This window comes from Theobroma cacao, chromosome 5, assembly GCF_000208745.1.
Source record: "Theobroma cacao cultivar B97-61/B2 chromosome 5, Criollo_cocoa_genome_V2, whole genome shotgun sequence".
NCBI lineage: Eukaryota > Viridiplantae > Streptophyta > Magnoliopsida > Malvales > Malvaceae > Theobroma > Theobroma cacao.
Window position 1 is genome coordinate 2,616,129 of NC_030854.1, and position 21,685 is coordinate 2,637,813.

General features: G+C 37.1%; 4 protein-coding genes across 5 annotated transcripts; all 4 read left to right on the plus strand.

The window, feature by feature from the left end:
• On the plus strand, positions 414–3,246 carry LOC18597913 (lipid phosphate phosphatase gamma, chloroplastic). 2 transcript variants are annotated; one of them, XM_007027212.2, is made up of 2 exons: positions 414–1,288; positions 2,844–3,246. In XM_007027212.2, the coding sequence occupies exons 1-2, from the start codon at positions 637–639 to the stop codon at positions 2,894–2,896; spliced, it is 705 nt and encodes a 234-aa protein (XP_007027274.2). In that variant the 5' UTR covers positions 414–636; the 3' UTR covers positions 2,897–3,246. The 2 variants fall into 2 exon arrangements, with proteins under 2 accessions (XP_007027274.2, XP_007027276.2); XM_007027214.2 differs by having other exon boundaries at positions 427–1,347.
• On the plus strand, positions 4,709–10,503 carry LOC18597914 (probable phosphoribosylformylglycinamidine synthase, chloroplastic/mitochondrial). Its single transcript, XM_018121794.1, has 4 exons — positions 4,709–4,813; positions 4,927–4,978; positions 5,223–9,424; positions 10,151–10,503. Exons 2-3 carry the CDS (start codon positions 4,937–4,939, stop codon positions 9,417–9,419), a joined length of 4,239 nt encoding a protein of 1,412 aa, XP_017977283.1. The 5' UTR covers positions 4,709–4,813; positions 4,927–4,936; the 3' UTR covers positions 9,420–9,424; positions 10,151–10,503.
• On the plus strand, positions 11,185–15,181 carry LOC18597915. The gene is made up of 4 exons (XM_018121806.1): positions 11,185–11,722; positions 12,983–13,398; positions 14,250–14,505; positions 14,659–15,181. Exons 1-4 carry the CDS (start codon positions 11,296–11,298, stop codon positions 14,775–14,777), a joined length of 1,218 nt encoding a protein of 405 aa, XP_017977295.1. The 5' UTR covers positions 11,185–11,295; the 3' UTR covers positions 14,778–15,181.
• On the plus strand, positions 16,294–18,599 carry LOC18597916. Its single transcript, XM_007027217.2, has one exon. The coding sequence runs from the start codon at positions 17,102–17,104 to the stop codon at positions 18,077–18,079; it is 978 nt and encodes a 325-aa protein (XP_007027279.2). The 5' UTR covers positions 16,294–17,101; the 3' UTR covers positions 18,080–18,599.

Below are 21,685 nucleotides of genomic sequence, written 5' to 3' on the forward strand. Positions count from 1 at the left end.
AAATAAATATTAATATTTAAATTATCAATTATTAATATTCAAAAAATAAAATAAAATAAAAATAATAATATTTAAATTAAATAAAATATTAATAATTTAAAAATTATTGATTAAATTATAAATAAATTATTAATATTTTAATTAAATTATAAATTATTAATATTTAAAAAATAAATAAAATAAATTTTATATATAATAAAAAATTTTATTTCAAAATTATTATTATCAATTAAATATTATAATAAATTATAATAATTATTCATCTTATTCACCGTATCAAATTATATAATAATTATTTTATTTTATTTTATTTTTATATAATAATTATTTTATTATATTTTTTTATCTATTTCGTCAATCAAAGTAACCTTTAACACTTTACCCTGTCAACGCGAGCGCTGCATTTGAGCTTTAATAGGAAGTCCAGGATTCCCACGTGTAGGCATCTCCGTAGCTGTTACTTCATTGATCCTTTTCCCTTATTCCCAATTTTCTCCTTGTGGGCAGTTAACCAAGAAACAAAACCCGAAACGCCAGTTAGAAACCGAACTCTCCCAATCTAAATCCCACCTGGAAACTACCCTTAATCTGAACTCCTTCAAAAACCCAGATCAAATCCTCAATCAGATTTTCACCATGACAACACACCATCCATTAAAAGCGGTGACTTTAACCCATGTAAGGTATCAAAGAGGTGACCGACTAGGCCATTTCTTAGCCTGGGTTTCTTTAGTCCCCGTTTTCATTTCCCTTGGTGGCTTTGTTTCTCATTTTATCTTCCGTAGAGAGCTTCAAGGAATGTTCTTTGCGTTAGGCCTGATAGTATCTCAGTTCATTAATGAGCTGATAAAAAAATCTGTTCAACAAGCCAGGCCTGAAACCTGTGCTCTTTTAGAAATGTGTGATTCACATGGTTGGCCTTCGAGTCACTCTCAGTACATGTTCTTTTTTGCTGTTTATTTCACCCTTTTGACTTGTAAAGGGATTGGTGGGATTTGGAATGTTAGAACCAAATGGGCTGCTTTGTTTTTGCCTTGGTCTTTGGCTGTTTTGACTATGTATTCCAGGGTTTATTTGGGCTACCATACTGTGGCTCAGGTTTTTGCTGGAGCTGCTTTGGGGATTTTTCTTGGTGGGGTTTGGTTTTGGCTGGTGAATTCTAAGCTTTTCTGTTATTTTCCTCTGATTGAGGAGAGTGCCTTTGGAAGGTATTTTTATGCTAAGGATACTTCTCATATATCAGATGTCTTGAAGTTTGAGTATGATAATGCCAGGGCTGCTAGGAAAGGTATGGCTGCCAGAAAAGCTATGGCTTCTAAGAGCAGTTGATCAATAGGAACTCATCGGGTATGGAAGACTTTTATTATTCCTTTCTACTTTATGATCTTTTATTCTATTTGGGGAATTGAAAGCTTATTTTGTGATTTGAGCTACTTTTACTGTTGTTCCACTTTGAAAATTCTTTTTTTAAATAATGTAGGTTAGGCTGTTTTTATCACATTTTATGAAGTAGGGATGAAATTTCGTAAATAATCTAGCATTTTTTATGTTAATCTGACAATAAAACATGCTTTCTCTGTTTTGGTAGGTCTGTAATCTTAATTCTAGTCTCATTTTAATAAATACCATTCTAGTAGTGCTTTGCTTAGAGTGATTCACTCCTGTGTCTGTGTGTCATATAGAATAAAATCCCTTCTTCGCAAGAGTATAGAATGCGGTAACCTCTGCTGTGTTTCATGGGCATTCCTTGTAATAAAAACTAAAAAATTCATGTCATCATAGATCATCAGATGTCACCAGTGATCCTGCTCTATCCTTTAAGTTTAAGGTCATTTCTCATCAGATCCTAAGTGATTCCTTGCTTTTAATTGAACGTCAATCCAATTGGAAGTGAGTACCAACCACCAAGTGTATGCCTTTTGTTAAAAGGAGGTCTTTTTACTTCAAATTGCTTTGTTAGCTTTCAAATTATAAGTGTACTGGTGTAGAAACAATCATGTTAGTTTTTACTAACAAGTGGCATAATGTTTTAGTCTAATTAAACTACAGTGGCTTTCTGAAGAAAGATTTTAGGATGTCTTGTATTTTTTGGTAATAAATTGTTTATTTGCTTTGAAAAGGGAAGTTATCAGGGCTGGTCAATAGACCTGGCTATGTTAAAGATACCTGTGGTATGCTCACATGAGGAGTGTGATCTTTAGAAGGATGAAGCAATAAGAAGAATGTGCAACGATTATACTTATTGAGCCAGGACATGATTAGCGGGATGACAAAAGAGAAGAGGTCTAGTGAATAGTTTCAGTTGGTGCAATAACTCAATTGTAGCCTATAGGAAAGGAGGAATTTTATACATGTTGACTGACTCTTAAAACTCTGTAGCAGGAAAATGGACTTTGGTTCTGAGAAAATTTCAGGTTAGAATTAGATACAGAAACTTGATTGTGGCATGGTAGCAAAAATGGCTAGTGTAGTTAGTTCTGGTGCTTTGGACGCTGTAACTATGCTGACATGAGGTTTAACTGTCATCTTTACGAGTGATGACAATGTAGACTAATTTGTCTTCATGATGCCCTTGAAATGTCTTCTGTTCGTGAAAAACAGAAGAATTATTTGCTTTGTGCTTACCACAGAGCTTCTTCTCCAGCATATGTATTTCAAGTATCATATTTTTAATTTTTCCATCCTGTTGAGTTTCTGTGTTGAAGGTGCCTTGTTTTGACCAGTTCTTTGATGTTTCTGTAACTCCCTCTCTCTCACATTCTTTTTAATTGATTTTTAATTCTAATGCAGAATAAAGATTTGATATATCTTCGTAATGAAAGTGCTCTTCTTTCATTTTGCAGGCCAGTATCTTCACCACTGTGTTTCAAGATTCTGCTTCTATGCCTATAAATGATTCAATTATTTAAGTGAATGCTGTTCTCATTATACCACTCTTTATGGATCACGTCCTGTTAACACTACTGCATGAGAAGCCAGATGAGAGCATTGGTGTTAAGGATGCTGTATAACCATACATTAATAGCGTGCAGCTGTTTTTTTTATTGTAGTGCCATAGTGAAAGAACCAACATATTGATCACTTATCATTTCCTTACATTTTACTACGCTTTGATTACAATCATTCTGTGTAACAGGTGCTACCTTGCATCTAATGAAGATTTTCACTACACTTTATTTGCTATTGACGCTCAAAATATGGAGTTTATTTCTATCTTTATTGAATTCACTATGGTTTTCTCGTTGAGCTTGGCATGTTGAAATCTGAATATTATGGTTGTTTGTTTATTATTCAATTAAACTATTGTTAAATGCTCATCTTCAGGAAAATGAGGTAGTTATGTTCTTTTGGACTTTCATATAACCCGGTGTCCCCTGCTGTTGATGCGTAGGCAAGTTTGTGTCATTTTCCTGTATGTGGCCGGCAAAAACTGTATGTAGGATATCATATCTGAAGTCATGAGATCGGATTTTGGATTAACATTGTGATTTATAGTCAAAGTAAATGTATCAGTCTCCATTTTAAGATGACGATGGACATTCTATTGTCTACATATAAGCTTTCCCTTCAAATCCTGACAAGTGAGAAAGTTTCCTAAAAAAAGTTGCCTTTCATATTTGGCCATTTGGGTATCTTTGTCTGCTTTTGACAATGTACTTGTGCTTCCCTTGTCTTGTTTAATGGATATTTCTTGTACTAACCATTAGTAGTATTTTTTAAGCATTTTTAGTTATTACAGCAAGTATTACCAAAAATGTGGCGTCTCCCCTGGATATTTACAGAAGCTATCAACAAAATATGGAAAGAGTGTGCTGGTTATTCTTTGTTAACAACTTCCCATAAAAGTTGTAGTAGCATTTTCGACAGGGTAGCTGGGTCTTGGAGGTTTGCATGAACTTCTAATTATTTTTTTTCATTTTAGTCCTCAAAATCTTTTTTATTATATTTAGTTCCCAAACAATTGAAGGCCATTAAAATTGAAGCTTATTCTAAGAAAGTTTTCTTTTAACTAGTGAATGGTAAGTTTAAATTAGTTTGAAGTATTGTTAAGATTAAGTATCATTTATGCTTTTTTCATTCCTAGATTTTTACTATTTTGTATCAATGAGTCTACTCTCTTTTAGCATTTAAGTCATTATAATGTATCGAAAATAACATTATGGTGTTTGTCAAAAGAGATTAACTCCTAATTTCATAAAAAAAAAAAAGATTATTGATGTCACGAGTCATTCGGGGAACCACAGAGAAACAACAAAGCAAAGCCTCAAAGTACTTTAGTACTAAATTGCAAACAATCAAAAAGTTTCAAGTATATTGTTAAAACTTTAATTGTTACAAAGGATGTAAGTGCAAAAAATTTATAAAAAAAATGTTAATGTGCAAATATCTATAAAGTAATTTATCATCTTCTTACCGTTCGTGATTAATTGAATATTAAAATCGAAAAAAAATAACATTATTCAAACTTTACAAGGCAATATTATTAATTGTTTTTTCTTTCTTTATATCTCCCTCTCTAACAAAGGATTTGGCCTAAAGGAAGATTCAACTGGGAAAGGATTTTTTATAAAAGGAAAAGTGAAGATTATGAAAAATGACTTTCGTAATGAAGTGATTTAAAAAAAAATCGTTTTTATAATTTTAATTATTTTTAATTAATTTTTGACACGAAAATACCTACGAACGAAGATACCTTTAAAAAAAAAAAAAAACAGAGAGACTGACGTGAACCGAAGGTAGGGTTTGATTCTAAAGACATAAACTAAAACCCTGGTTGGGTTCTAGCTGTCCAGTTCACTGCCTCTCATTTTAGGTTCTTCGTTTTGTCTCTCTATGTCTCTGTGTCTTCTCTGATTTTGTTTCTTCTCTTCAATTAATTGTCTGAACGGAACAAATTTCTTTCCTGGGTTTGGGTTCTTTTTGCAGGTGATTGAGAATGGCTGGGGTAAGAGAGATAACTGCGGCAGAGTTCCTGCATGTAAGTTTTTCTTATGTTCTAATCGCTGCTTGGTTACTGAGAAAGTGTGTGAACATGATATTCCACATTTGCGTTTCCCTTTGTTTAGCTACGATACGAAAAGGGTTGTGATGTTTCTTTGATTTTCTTATAAAACAACTAAAAAGTATGTATTGGAGTTCTTATTTTTTATACTAATTGGTGCAGCCACAAATTATTGATTCAAATTGTTAACTGTCTTCTTCCTTCTTCTTTTTGCATTCAGGGTACAACTAGTCAAACTCTGTTTTTACAAAGAAATCTTTCGATTAAGCGAGGTAATTTATTATGGTGCAAGCTCTGTAATCCAAGCCGGACGGGGTATATGTTTACTACAAAAGGTGTTTCTTTGAGGTGCTCTGCTCAATCAAAGCCTAGAGCGACGGCCTCTGGAAATGTCCGTACCAGTTTGGTTGATGAGCAACCTGGATTGATTGAAAAGCCTGCTCAGGAGGTCATACATTTTTACCGTGTTCCGTTGATACAAGAAAGTGCAAACGATGAGCTTCTCAAATTGGTTCAAACCAAAGTTTCGAATCAGATTGTTGGGTTGAAAACTGAGCAGTGTTTTAATATTGGGCTTGATTCGAATATTTCCAGTGAAAAGCTCTCGACGCTTAAATGGATTCTTGGGGAGACATATGAGCCTGAGAATTTGGCAACTGAGAGTCTTCTTGAGAAGAAGAGGCAAAAAGGGGTGAATGCAGTGATAGTTGAAGTTGGGCCTAGGTTGTCTTTTACAACAGCGTGGTCCTCAAATGCTGTTTCAATTTGTCAGTCCTGTGGCTTGACTGAGGTGACTCGAATGGAGAGGTCAAGAAGGTACTTGTTGTATAGTAAGGGAGTCTTGCAGGAACATCAAATTAATGAGTTTGCTGCAATGGTTCATGATCGGATGACAGAGTGTGTTTATAGTCAGAAGCTCACATCATTTGAAACCAGTGTGGTTCCAGAGGAGGTTCGTTTTGTGCCTGTCATTGAGAAGGGGAGGAAAGCATTAGAAGAAATTAATCAGAAAATGGGTTTAGCATTTGATGAGCAAGATTTACAGTACTATACCAGGCTTTTCATGGAGGACATTAAGCGTAATCCAACAAATGTAGAGTTATTTGATATTGCCCAATCTAACAGTGAGCACAGCAGGCACTGGTTTTTCACAGGGAAGATTGTTATTGATGGACAGCCCATGGATAGGACCCTCATGCAAATTGTGAAGAGCACTTTGAAAGCAAATCCAAACAATTCTGTCATTGGCTTTAAGGATAACTCAAGTGCAATAAAGGGGTTCCTTGCATATCGATTGCGACCGGTTAAGCCTGGAACAGCTTGCCCACTAAATGAAACAACACGTGAAATTGATGTCTTGTTTACAGCTGAAACACATAATTTCCCATGTGCAGTGGCACCCTATCCTGGTGCAGAGACAGGTGCAGGTGGTCGCATTAGGGATACACATGCTACAGGAAGGGGGTCTTTTGTTATTGCAGCCACAGCTGGTTACACAACCGGGAATCTTAATTTAGAGGGATCGTATGCTCCATGGGAAGACCCATCTTTCACATATCCATCAAATTTGGCTTCTCCTTTGGAAATACTTATTGAGGCTAGCAATGGTGCATCAGATTATGGTAACAAATTTGGTGAACCTTTGATTCAGGGTTTCACTAGAACTTTTGGAATGAGACTCCCTAGTGGTGAGCGACGTGAATGGTTGAAACCTATCATGTTCAGTGCAGGCATTGGACAGATTGATCACACTCATATATCGAAAGGGGACCCTGAGATTGGAATGTTAGTTGTAAAGATTGGTGGTCCTGCGTATCGAATTGGAATGGGTGGTGGAGCTGCGTCCAGTATGGTTAGTGGCCAGAATGATGCGGAACTTGATTTTAATGCCGTACAACGTGGAGATGCTGAAATGGCACAAAAATTGTATCGCGTAGTTCGTGCCTGTGTTGAGATGGGGGAGGATAACCCAATCATTAGCATTCATGATCAGGGAGCTGGTGGGAATTGCAATGTTGTCAAGGAAATAATATACCCAAAGGGTGCTGAGATTGATGTTCGGGCAATTGTTGTTGGAGATCACACGATGTCTGTATTGGAGATATGGGGTGCAGAGTATCAAGAACAGGATGCAATCTTGGTGAAGCCTGAAAGCCGCAACCTATTGGAATCAATCTGTGCAAGAGAAAGACTTTCAATGGCTGTTATTGGAACTATTAATGGTGAGGGACGTGTTGTTCTTGTTGATAGCTTAGCAAATGAAAAATGCCGTGCAAGTGGACTCCCTCCCCCTCCTCCTGCAGTTGATCTAGAGCTTGAGAAAGTGCTTGGGGACATGCCTCAAAAAAGCTTTGAATTCAAGAGGGTAGCTTATGCACGAGAGCCACTTGATATTGCTCCTGGAGTCACAGTCATGGATTCGTTGAAGAGGGTATTGAGACTACCATCTGTATGTTCCAAACGGTTTTTGACGACAAAAGTTGATAGATGTGTAACAGGTCTTGTAGCACAACAGCAAACAGTTGGTCCCTTGCAATTACCTCTTTCTGATGTTGCGGTCATTGCTCAAAGTTACGTTGACTTTACTGGAGGTGCTTGTGCTATTGGAGAGCAGCCAATCAAGGGGCTGCTTGATCCAAGAGCAATGGCTAGACTGGCTGTTGGAGAAGCTCTCACAAATCTTGTTTGGGCAAAGGTTACTTCTCTGTCTGATGTTAAAGCAAGTGGAAATTGGATGTATGCTGCCAAGCTTGAAGGGGAAGGAGCAGCCATGTATGACGCTGCTATTGCTCTTTCAGAAGCTATGATTGAACTTGGTATAGCTATTGATGGTGGGAAGGACAGTCTTTCCATGGCTGCCCATGCAGGTGGTGAGGTTGTTAAGGCTCCTGGAAATCTCGTAATTAGTGCTTATGTCACTTGTCCTGACATAACTAAAACAGTAACTCCAGATTTGAAGTTAGGAGAAGATGGTGTTTTGCTTCATATTGATTTGGCAAAGGGAAAGCGACGTTTGGGTGGATCTGCTCTAGCTCAGGTTTTTGATCAAATTGGGAATGAGTGCCCTGATCTTGATGATGTTTCTTATCTTAAAAGAGTTTTTGAGGGTGTGCAGGACCTTCTTGGAGATGGTATGATCTCTGCAGGTCATGATATCAGTGATGGTGGGTTACTAGTTTGCACCCTGGAGATGGCATTTGCTGGAAATTGTGGCATTGTGTTGGACTTGGCTTCTCAAGGGAAGAGTGTTTTCCAATCACTTTTTGCAGAAGAGCTTGGTCTTATTCTTGAGGTAAGCAAGAACAACTTGGATAGTGTGGTGAGAAAGCTCAGCAGTATGGATGTTTCTGCTGAGTTAATAGGACAAGTAACCACCTTGCCCATGATAGAGCTAAAGGTTGACGGAATTACACATTTAAATGAGAAAACTTCTCTCCTCAGAGATATGTGGGAGGACACAAGTTTCCAGCTCGAAAAGTTGCAGAGGCTGGCTTCTTGTGTGGAATTGGAGAACGAAGGTTTGAAGTTTAGGCATGAGCCTTCTTGGGCATTGTCTTTCACACCTTCCTTTACAGATGAGAAATACATGACTGCAACTCTAAAACCAAAAGTAGCTATCATTCGTGAGGAAGGAAGCAACGGAGACAGAGAAATGTCGGCAGCATTTTATGCTGCTGGTTTGGAGCCTTGGGATGTTACAATGTCAGACCTTCTTAATGGAGCTATTTCTTTGCACGATTTCCGTGGAATTGCATTTGTTGGAGGTTTTAGTTATGCTGATGTGCTTGATTCTGCAAAAGGTTGGGCTGCGTCCATACGATTCAATCAGCCTCTTCTCAATCAATTTCAGGAGTTCTACAAGCGCCCTGATACTTTCAGTCTTGGTGTTTGCAATGGATGTCAGTTAATGGCTCTGTTAGGATGGGTCCCAGGCCCCCAAGTTGGTGGTGTTTTTGGTGCTGGTGGGGACCCATCACAGCCAAGGTTTGTTCACAATGAGTCTGGACGGTTCGAATGCCGCTTCACAAGTGTGACTATAAAGGATTCTCCTGCTATGATGTTCAAAGGAATGGAAGGCAGTACATTAGGTGTATGGGCTGCCCATGGTGAGGGAAGAGCATATTTTCCTGATGATGGTGTTCTGGATCGTGTACTGCATTCAGATTTGGCTCCACTAAGATATTGTGACGATGATGGGAATCCAACAGAGGCTTACCCCTTCAATTTGAATGGTTCTCCTCTAGGAGTAGCAGCAATTTGTTCTCCTGATGGTCGACATCTAGCCATGATGCCTCATCCAGAACGCTGTTTCCTGATGTGGCAGTACCCTTGGTACCCAAAGGACTGGAATGTGGACAAGAAAGGCCCTAGCCCATGGTTACGGATGTTTCAAAATGCCAGAGAGTGGTGCTCATGAGTTTGGTTAGTTTTCCATTCATTTTACTAACCAAATGAACACATAATTTTATATCCAGCATTTTTTATGTGAAAATGAGAGAAAGCATTGTCTATATGTGTGTCTTTGATGAAATCGTGCAATCTTAACTTATGCTGCATGACGTTGGGTTTTCATCAAAAAAACAACATATTGTAAGTGTAAAGTTTCAGAATTTATGTAGTTAAAAAATAAGAGATATTTTCTCCAATTTTAGTTGTGTGGTTATGGCTCTTTTGATGTTTGTGGTTGGTTCTTGCTGCTGGCTGTGTTTGTCCCTGCCCTGGTCATGCTCTTGGTGCTGCTGCTTGGTGCTTTTGGGTTGGCATCTAGGATTTGGATTTGGCCACTGAGTCTGGGGTTTTTTTACTGTGGATTGGTTTCTTTGGTGGTCTTGCCTTGTATAGGCTTGTACATGTTCTTTTGTTCATTGCCATCTGGGCTAGTGTAAAGTGCAGAAAGTATAGGTTGATGCCAGTGGTATTTTCTGCTCTGTTTTAGGGGCAGTTAGTTTTTTTTTTGTGCCTTGAAGGAGTTTTGGGGGTATGCTTGTTTCTTATGTAAAGGTATATCGTCCAATACCTCTGTGAGTTGATTTTGTCTCTTTTGTTTCTGATGGAGGGAACTTTTTCATTCCCCAAAGTTTAATGAAAGCTACTTGATAATTTTAAAAAAAAAAAAACATTTATATAAATTCACTTTTTCTATGACAGGTTATTGAGATGCAAGGACAAATGAGAGGAAGTAAAGTGGTCGGATGCTTCATCTGAGTTTGATTTGGAGATTTAACTGTTATCCTGAAATGTCATGAGGACATTTGGAAAATGTCAATTAATTTTTGCCTCATGCTGACTGATTACAGAGCTGTTGCGTTATATTTCTTCATCATCTTAAGTTTCCAACAGAGCTGTTTCTTTATATTTCTTCATCATCTCAAGTTTCCAGCAAACTTTATTCAGTGTGTTTCAGCTCTCTCTCATAGCTTTGACAATTTTCCTTTTTAAAGTGTATTATATAATAAATATTTTGGTATCTAATACGTCTTCATAGATGAGAATTATACCTATCTTATTTCTTTTGTGGAAGTTTCCATAGCCAATAGCTCCAATTGGAGTCTGCATTTAGACATGAACTATATATCAGTTGTAAAAAGTGGTTGGGCATACAGACAGATAAAGTCGAAGTTGAAAGTGACCTGCAAAACACTAGGTTATGCATATAAATGTCAAAATGGTTTTGAAATTCAAATGGTAATAGACTGGTTTAGAATTTCTTTTAAAACCATTAGATATTCACAGAAGCCTACTAAATTTGATTTCGGACTTCCTTTTATTCCACTTTACTATTAGGATTATGCCAGTGGTGAGTTCTTGGTGGAAAAATCTTCAGAATATCTCGCAAAATCATTGTGAAAAGAATAAACATGGCATATAATTAAATTTTATTAGGACAGATCTTTATTATGGTTTTATAATTATATTAAAGTTAAATTCAATTATGACTCCTACCATATATCTCTTTGAAAAAAATATTTTACAGCTTATAATTAACTTTTTTGGTTAAAAATTTAAGATTTCCAATCAGACAAATGGTAATACTACTGTGTAATTACCAAATAGTAATTTTACAATAAATGTAGGAAGGGAAGAGCCGAAAAATGGCCTAAATTTGGAAAATGGAGCAAAGCGGGAAACATGCGTCCGGAAATAAAGAAAGTTAAGAAAATGCCACTGCCACCTACCTCTCTCTCTCTTCACTCTCTTCTCTCATTCTCTCTGCTCTCTTTGATGCATTAATCTCTCCATCTCTCTCTCATTCTCTAACTAAAGTTATGCCTTTTCTCTCCCTTTGATCTCAAATGTGGCAAATTCTGTTAGGCGCAGCTGTTGCAGGATCCACCGGACTCCTTGCTAAACACCTATTTAACCCCAACCCGAACCCCAACAACCCCATTTCTCAAGGTAACCCAAATTCCGATAATGATCAAGAAAAACAAGATCTTCAGTTCCAAAATGGGTTTTTGGAATCTGGGTGTGAGAGTAATGGAGAGGACAAAGGGAAGCAAGATGGGATCTTTAGATTTTCCAGTTCTGAGTCTGCTGGAAAAACTGGGGTTAAAACCAAGGATAGGAATTTGAGGAAAAAAGTTGTCTTGAAGAAGGCTGAGAAGAGATCAAGTGGAGCTGGTGGTGTAGAGGTGAGTAGAAGGAAGTTTGCTGTTTGCTTGAAGAAGAGGAGAACTGCTAAGAATGTGGCTTATAAGTGTGGATCATGCCCTTCTAAAGGTAAGGTTCCTGTTTGTATTATGATCTTTTTCAATTTTGGTTTGCTGAGAAAATGCTGGAGTTGTGTTTGATCAGTTAGGCATCAAAACGTTGGAATTTTGACATAACTTGAAGTTGTTAATTTACCAAGCTCTGTCACCAAAAGCAAGAAAAAGTGGAACTTACTTCTCCAAATACCATCTTTTTGTGCATTCTATGAAATTGGCTTACACGAGTAGTTAGACAGTTGTGGTTACGAGTATGCTTTAGATTGTTGATGGAATACTTTTTCTAGTCAAATTATCATTTTGTAACATATATTTGATGAAGTATATATCTTTATTCCCAGATTGTGTCATCTACTGTGTAAGTAACAGAAAGCAGGATTCTAGTGTTCACTGTAATCTTCTTAAGTTCTTGCGAATGCCAGAGATGGAACAGTGAAGGACAATATGTTTATGTAATGCCAAGCCAAAATATTAACCTTTTGTGGTATACATATCTTGCCAACATGGCTCTGGAATCAATTGCTTTCTCACAATCAGTTTATTCTCGAGGTGAGGAAAAAGAGGGGTGCTGGTGGGGTGAGCTTTGCGAATATTTGATTAAAAAATTATTCTCATGGTAAAGAAATTCCTGACTTGATATAATAGGAAGTGGTGAAAAGTAATTTTTTTAAAAAAGATTGTGTACAGTGCCATGTCTCTATGTCAAGATATACTGAGGCATCTCCATTTACATTTTCTGTGTACTGGTTTTATATACAAAATTTCTTCAGTGCAAGAAGGATTTTAAATTACTTCTATTACAAGTGATATGCTTTGGTCTCAAATCAGGTCAAGTTGTCAACTGTTAATTTGTTCTGATCATCCTTAGATTAAAGGTTAATGACTATTAGTTAAGTAAAAAGGAGCTGTTGTCACATCAGACTGCTTTATTTCACTCTGTAAGAAAGCATGTGTCTTCCTAATAGGTAACGCATCAAACTATCAACAAGGAATCATTGGTTAGTTAGATATCAACAGCCTCACTGCTAGTTTGAAAAAAAAAAAAACTTTTGAACCTCTGATAGTTATTAACGTGCTAACGGGGTTTATAATTTTTTTTCCTATTTACAAGAGCGTCAAAAAATTCGATTGTCTTTCCAGGGACTGTACATCTGCGTTGGCTTTGTTAGTTCGCATTGCATCAGTGTAGTTGTCCCATTTTAGGGTTTTTGCTTTAAACATCTTTAGAGCTCTGAGTTTGACATTTCAATTTACTTTGTATTTTACTCCTTAGATAGCTCTGTGTTTCGTTGGGGACTTGGCTTTGGTATCATGTACATGATGTCAGCTGGGAAGGCTGAGATCAATAAGCTGAACTCAACAATGGATGAGACTGCAAAAGTCGTTCAGGATTTAAAAACTGAGCTATGCAAAAGAAAATCATCTTGCAATGTACGAGCTTCAAATTCTGCAAATGAAGTTACTACAGGGTCAAAGAAATTTAGCGGAAAGAATACACAATTACTGCTTGATAAGTCAGGTACAGTGAACAGAGACGATAATGAGATCAAAGTATGTAGCCTCCCGGTAATTGATGATGGTGAGTATGCCAGTAGTGTTCTTACCGAAGAGCCAGAACCGGAGCCAGAGGTGGGGGAAATGGATCAGCTAGAGGCAGAGCTCGAGTCAGAACTGCAAAAATTGAGTGAGGTGAACTTTATCAAGTACCTCTACATCCTTATTTCAATTGACTTACCAGTTAAAGGTGCTTCCGTGCCAGTTTATCTCATACCTCCACCTACACTAAAGATTTAGGACAAGTTATTCAAAATTAGGTTTTGAATAAAGGAATATTTTTGTCTCTTGATGCAACATTTCTCTTGTCGATACAATTAAATTTATCACACATAAAAAGACTTTTCGGACCATTTTAAGAGATGATTCTTTTCAATGAACAGCCATAGCTGACCAAATTTAAACGTTAACTGTTTTACTCTGTGAGTGATCAAGGAGTAAAATGCACGTTGAATAATTTATTAGCTTTCCTTGGTGAAAAGAATTTTTTTTGGCTTATAGCTTGGTTGCTTGATGCTAACACTGGCTAATAGTTAGTACTTGGCAAGTACTGAGACTTTAGCTAATGTAATCAATCTTCAAAAGTGAATCATGCTAAGAATGCACACAGCAGCCTTCATAAATAAGAATATTTTGGGTATGGAATAGGAATTTCTGCATTCTGTTATTAAGCCATACAAGGGGGATCTGAAAAACATCTGACCAGATTGTTTACCAGATAAGCAGTTTCTGATTTTGTATTACTAGTTGGAGAAATTTGATAACTTTGGCCACTGGCTAGACCTTAAAGACAGAAGATATGCCAATTTGTGAGGTTAGAATACAGAGGAATAGTGCCTGATGAATGAGTATAATTGCAGCAGAAACATGGAAAATATGTAAATGCATCTGCAATGAGTGTATTTTTGCTGCTATGAGTTCTAACAACTCTGCATCTTCTTAGACTTACAAAATTTTTTGCTATTAACCTAAGAAATCTTTTGCAGACTGAGGTTTCAACCAAAAGTTTGCATGAGTCAGTGGGACAGAGGTCTGATTCATACCAGTGCCAGGGAGTATTGCCATCTGAACTAGATCAGAAGCTGTGCCATTTGCTAATTGAGCAGCAGGAAAACCAAATTGAGGAGCTAGAATCTGAATTGAGTTCGGCTCAATCCAAACTCCGTGACAAGGAAGCTGAACTCCAAGCACTAAAGGATTGTGTTAGGCGCCTGACTAACTTCTCTCTATCAACGGTCTCAGGTAAAGACTTCTTACTTCTACCATCTTATAGCTATGTTTTAGGAATCAGTTTCTTTATAGGGCTGCCAGTCTACCACTAACCATAATATGCTTATTCTCAATTATGTTATGTACTGTAGTGTCTATCTTTAAAACCAATGCAATATTTCTCAGATGATGATACAGAGGCCCAAGGGGAGCAAGCACGTATGAACGATCAGGATTGCCCTATTAAAAGTGGATTGGAGACAAGGAAATCATTGGTTGGTATGAAAAGACCTATTGAGTCCTGAGTGCAACCGATATGCATGATTACCATATTTCCCATGGGCAAGTCCTAGAAGGAAATTCGTAGGCAATCATCAGATGCCATCAGAAAACAATACCAGTTGTAGGTCACACCATTCTAAATCTAGCTTGCATGTTCCCTGTGCATCTCCTGGACCCTTCCATATTATAATACTGTAGTATCAGAAATCTAGACATGGTAATCTGTTTATTGCGTTGTGCCTGTCTGATTATTTTATTACGATGTGCTTATATATTTTATGCCTAGTGTCTGGAGCTGAACTCTCTTCACCAAGTGATTCCTAATTGACTTGGCTAGTCTGCCTGCTTCTCGGTCAAGCCCTTTATTGAGTGCCAGAGTGGAAACCTGAAATCATAGTTGACTTTTTGCTCTCCTCTTGGGAGTGAATATTACTCTTATGTCCATTCACAGTCACAAAATTACGAAATACTCCTCTACAAAACTTTAAAGGTTGGTTGGAGTGCACTGAAGGGTAAAGCTGGAAGCAAGCAATTGTAAAGGATTTATAGTGCTGTGGTGGTTGCTTCTGCAGAGGCAGAAAAAAAGATTGGTGGAGCCCTGGTGGGGGTGTTGAAAAGATCGCCTTTCCCACCCTATGATGATGGAGATGACCCCATCACTTGTTCTTCACCGGAAGACTTCAACTTATGCTTTCTTATTTGACTTCAGAGTGATAGACTTTGATGATCGTAGGCGCCATTTAAGGGCCGGCCTTTTTACAATCTCCCATGATTTCCAAAAGCTTACAAACTACGACATTGAATTTCGAGGCTTATATAAAAGGATAATCATTGATTCGCTTTCATCTCACCTATACTCGTAAGAGCTCACTCCCAATCCATTTGATATCTTCAATGATATTTTTGTGGTTGAAAATAAGAGGTGGGAGAAAGAGTAGGAAATGCAAGGATCCAAGTTTAATAAAAGAAAGTTTCTTTAGCATATACCTCATACTATTAAGTAACACATACAAGTGCAGGTGTTCTCTTCAGGACATAGACCTAGTTACTGCTAACTGCTAGACGAACTGAAGAATGACTCAATGAGACTGTCGAGCTAAGTTATGCAAACCCCAAAGAAAATTTTTTAAAAAAAAACTCTTCCAAAATAAGTAGAATGTCTGGTAGTTAACACACCAGTGTTAGAAATCTGATGTATTTTCATTTAAAGATGAATGCTGTCAAAGTGTCAATGTTGGTACTAGGGATCTAAAAAGAACAGTTGAGCATTGATTCAACCATTATTATTTCTTATTTTAGTTGCTGTGCAGATTACAGAATCTACAGGTTTTTGTTATCTTTTTATAACCCTGGCAGCTACTATTTGTACACTTACCCATGGAAGGGAAAAAACAAGATTAAAATAAGTAAACAAATTCATTCTGATAAATGAATGAGAAATCCAGGTGCAGCAGACAATTTAATACTAGTACTACTTGCTGGTAGAACTAAAACCTTTTTATATTTTTTAAAGCTTTGAGCAAGTGTAAATTACTCCATGGTGTGGGGTTCCAATTCCTTTTTCATCATTTGTTGTTGAAAAGCAAATGGAAAATAGAAAATGGATTAAGCCAAAGAAATCAGCTCGTTTGGTAATGATGTTTGCCTGAAAAAGAATGCATCAATCACCATCCAATCATGAATGCTTGTGTGACTGAGTGGACAACACCACTGCCTTATCCTGCAAACCATCTTTCCAAACAACAAACCTTAGAATATGTTGCCACACCGAACCAAGATCCAACGGTTATCACTGCACCGATATAAATTGCACTGTAGATGAATCTGTGTTTCAGTGTTCTGCTGTTTTCCTACTTTCCCTCCATTATTTTACAGGTTTTGTTTTAGTAAAATAATAACTGACCTCGAAGGCAAGGCCAGTCTAAGCCAAACAGAACCCTACAGCCTCACAAAAAGAAAATAGAAAAATTTTAAATAATTTACAGAGGATTCACCCATCCGTGCAGTAGATTAAAAAGGATCAAACAACACAAAAACAAAAAAACAAAACAAAGCGAAAGTAGAGAGAAAACAAAGAAGGAAGGTGACCACTATATCTACTTCAGGTTCTTACCAGAACCAAAGACAGCCATCCCCAAGAGTCCTCACACGCAAAAACCCACATGCTTTTAGACAAAGACAAATAACCAAAGTACAAATCTTTTCAATCTTGAAACTCAGAGAGAAAAAAGAAACCATACATACAAAATCTTCGTGTAGATAGAGCCTCTACAAAAAAGGCAGAAATCTTGCAATCTTCAAAGAGAAACAAAAGAGGGGTGTTCTTTTTTTTTTGGGGGTTTGGAAAATGAAGTTATCGGCAAAACCCATATCGAGTCCGGGTCGGGCTGAGAAGTATCCGCCACCATTGATGCGGTTTTTGAGAAGCAATGTTGGGAGCAGAAGCAGGGGAAGGTCACGTTCAAGCCCAATGTTTGTTAGAAAAAAGAACACTGCCATTGAAACCCAAGAGCCCACTTCGCCTAAAGTCACTTGCATGGGTCAGGTTCGTGTCAAACGCTCCAAACAAGCTGGTACAAAACCCGGTCGACACGGAGCCCCGACTCGTCGCCGCAGCCGCTGTAATTGGATCAGAAATGCTCTGTTTTGCCGTCATTTCGCTGGGAAAGTCAAGGCCAAGCCCTCTTGTAGACCCACTTGGAAGAAATGGGGGGCGTTTTTCCAAATGGGGTCTTGTAGAAAACCCAAAACTAGAGAAGATTCATCGAAATTTGGGAACAAAATTGAAGATTTTGTGGAAGGAAATGAAGAAGAAGAAGAAGAAAGTGAAAAAAATGAAAAGGAAGCTAAGATTTTTGTATCTTCTTCCTCTTCATCACCACCCAAAAATGCTTTGATTTTAACACGTTGTCGATCTGCTCCATACAGATCTTCTTCTTTAGCTTGTAGGTTTTGGGAGTCGCCTTTAGCTAACCAGGAGACAAACGAAGAAGAAACAGAGGAAACAGAAGAAGAAAAAAGAGAAAACAGAGGATTTCAAAAAGAAGAAGCAGAGGTTCCCACATCCGAGAAAGTGTCCATTTACAGAAATTCGGATCACGGGTCCCAAATGGATTCGGAAAAACTAGAGAAGTCGGGTTTTTGCAAGGAATTTGAAGAGGGCAAAACAGAAAAACCTGAAAACAATGAAGAGTTGAAAACAGAGCAGTTTGGGAATGTACGGCCTTTAATCCTCACGAGATGTAAATCCGAACCGGCTAGAACAGCTGAAAGACTCGATCCAGAGATGAGTTTCTGGAAGAAGAGAAGGTTGGGTTTCACGTGATTCATTTAATTTTCTTCTTCTTTTAATTAATTTATGAATATTATTGGTTATGTTAGGAAGAAGCACTACTTTTTTCTTTCTTACTTAAATGACTTTGTTGTATTCAACATCTAGGGCCGTTAGAGAGAATCTCTATGGCTCTTCGGCAACATTAAAAAAACAAAAAAAAGAAGGGCTTAGTTAATAGTACACTGGAAATTGAAAACAATGATAAAATTTATTTGTGTTAATTTTTTTCCTGAAACTTCCTCATGGGCTGCTGTCTTTAGTGGTGTTGGCAAATCTTTCTTTTTTCTCTTTGTTTTGATAGGCAGAAGTGTTCTCTGCTTCTGGTTCCAGCCAGGGCTTTTCTGGGGGGTTTTATGGTAGTTTGATTAGTTTTATGCATCTTTGGATACTCTGACCAGCTTTTATATTTTGGTAGAATAGCTTATGCAGTATTCTGGCCCCGCAGTTTCATTATTTTATGTAATTCTTTATGACTTTTTCAGCAACAGGAAGAAAGTTTCAATTGAATGTCTCCATCCCTTGTCAATTTTTAGTTAAGGATTTTTTATATTATGGCTCTGTTAAGATCTGTTACTTGATTGGAAAGCTTAGTCAAGAGGATTATTGATCAATGTTTTTTTGTGAGAAAGCTACATGGGCAATTGGCAAGTTGTTTGCCGTACTAATTGAAGCAAAATGGGTTCATTCATTCGTTTCACATTTGGATAAGAAACTTGGGGATGGAAAATTTTCTAATTCTGCAAAAGAATAATTGGAAAAACTGTTTGGTTGTATCCAAAGTGGAAAAGATTGGTTATGATGGCACTGAATCCTGATTTGAGACCAAGGTTTGGACATATGTATCACACACAACAAACTGTCTAAACAAAAAGATAAAGAAAAAATGGAGAGGGAAAGCCTGGATCCCTCCCTCCTTTGCCATTTATTCCAGTTTGTCACATCTCAGGCTTTTAAGGGCTTCAGATGGAGCTAGGGAAGGCTTCAGTTAAAGTTTAGGCTGTCATTTGTTGAGTTTTCAGCTCAGGTTTATAGCTACGAAGTATAGTAAATTAGTAATAAAACTTCATCAGTACAAGGCAAAGCCCCGGACCTTTACGAACGTCTCTTCAGATACTGCCATGGATGGAAGAAAAAATCCAAGACATTGATCTACGTGAACCATGATTATTTACTTCTAAATAGTGATTAGTGATAGAATATACCCGAAATTTGGTATGAAACCTAACAAAATCTTCATCGTCCCTTAGTTTGTGCCTACCATGATTGTATATACCAACTTCAAGCCAAATGTCAGGCTATCAGGGAAAATTATTGCCCCAAATTCCTGACTCAAGGCCAGGTTTTGAACACCCTCACATGCAGAGTTGAGAATCAAGTTATGATCCAACGTTGCAGTATCCTGCCCTAAGATTTTGTTTGGTACCTAAGGTCAACCACTACATTGCAAAAGATCAAACTGGAGTCAGTCCAGCAGTTGTTTTCCTGTTTATGTAGAGCAAAAATCTTATGTTTGGATACAGTTTTTCTGCTCAAATGAATCCCAAAAAGCATGCTTAAGGTCAACCACTAGATTGAAAAAGAGCTGTGTATAGCAGAACAGTATGGCTTTGGTTTGGATACATATTTCATGCTCAAATAAACGCCAAAAAGCATTGGGGAAAGCAACAGTATCCACTGCCGTTGGTTCACAGAAAGAAAGCTTTTTCTAGTTTGCAGCTAAAGTACAAGGTTATGATACAGAGATCAAAGCAAAGCCCAAAAAGATGAGTGTTACAAATCAATCAATTCAATGGACTGCCATGGCTATAATAACTTTCTTTTTGTCCAAGATGCAATGATCCTTTATACCAATATGATAATAAGTTTGTAAGAAGACATACAAGGTCAGATGTAGATTTGCCAAGGCAGGTTGAGATGAAGGGTTCAAGTTGCCGTCCTGCTGTCTCAAAGGACTGGGGTTGGGATCCAACAACTTTAAAGCGTGCAGGTAAGGGCATCTTAGTATCATGCATTTGCCTTGGAAATCATACCCACTCCTATCCAGAGATGGCATAGCTGTTTGACGATGGAGCCAACCAGATTACACCAGACACTCGTTCAAGGAAATCATATAGGCATGTAATCTTGAAGAGACAACAAACAGGGACCACTGACAAGCATCCACTCGTTTCCCTTTGAACTGCCAATTCGAAATCTAAAATTATCTCAAACTCTCAACCAGCTTTTCACAATGTGTTGAAACTAATAGCATATTCCACTATTCAATAAACCTACTAAATTAAGAGAGATTGCATACATATATTCTAAACAAATTACTGATTATTTTTTATGCATTATAATTTTATTTTACTTGAAGAGTATGGGAGTTTAAAGCACTTGGTTTTTGGTGCTTGTTTTGTTGACTAAGAGCATGTAGGGATCATGCTTCATCTCCTCCTTATCCTTGCCTGATTGTCAGCTTCCCTTCAAGTAAATGCCATTTGTGCTTGCAATGTTAATTATTTTTATATATAAAAAAAACAGTCTGTACAATTATAATTGTTGCCTCAGTCTCTCTCTCTCTCTCTCTCTCTCTATAAAATTGTGAAAAGCATCAATGTCTTTAGCAGTTGACCAATATTTTGCCAGTATTTATCATAGATATAAAAAGCTTAGCTCTCCCTTCCCAATTCAAGCATATCCATCCATTCAATGCTTTGAACATATTAGGCCCACTAACAATTTCATTGAAAACGATTTTCTCTTCATTAGACATTACGAATAAATTGAATTACACCCATTTTTCTTTTTTCCTTTTTATAAAGGAAGATTTATAAAAAATCTAAAGAAAAGAAGGTCTTGTCTTAATCTGTTGCCTGCATTGACTCTTTTGTTCATAAGAGAGGGACCACATTATTCTGAGTCTATTTCAATCAAACTCTTAGAAATTTCACGTCAATGAAAAATTGGATAAATTCTTATATCACTTGTCACAGGTCTATATTTTTAACTTAACAAATTTTCTTAAGTTCCCTGTCCTCCCATATAATCTTCAAGGTGATCTTGAAGACATTCCCTTAGGGCGATGCTATTCTTAATATTCTTTTAATGTCTTTTTACACTTTTCCTTTTTCATCAAAGTCTTAAATTTTAGATCTTTTTCTTCTTAAAAGTTAGTATACCATTCAAGAAGAAAAATTGGTCAAAATACTTGGAAGTTCTTCGTACTTATGTGTTTTGTTTAATTTAATCTCTTTACTCCAATTTAAAGCAATTTAGTTCCTCGATTTTAAGAATTGCTCCAATGTAACCCTTCCTCTTTTAATGATATCTAATTTAGCTGTTAAATAGGATGATGTCAATGTTAACGTGATATTGATGTGACATATTTTTGCTGACAAGGCAATGTGGGATAGCAACATGTTGATGTAGCACTACCATGTCACCCTCACATGCTAATGAGGCAATGCCACATCATCCTTTTAAGTTCGGATTGTTGATGTGGATTGCCATGTAAGCATTAAGGCTCAAGTTGCTGATGTGGCATGGCCACATCAACATTAATAATCCAATTGCTGACATGGCATATTCTTTTCATGTATTCTTACACCTTTCCTT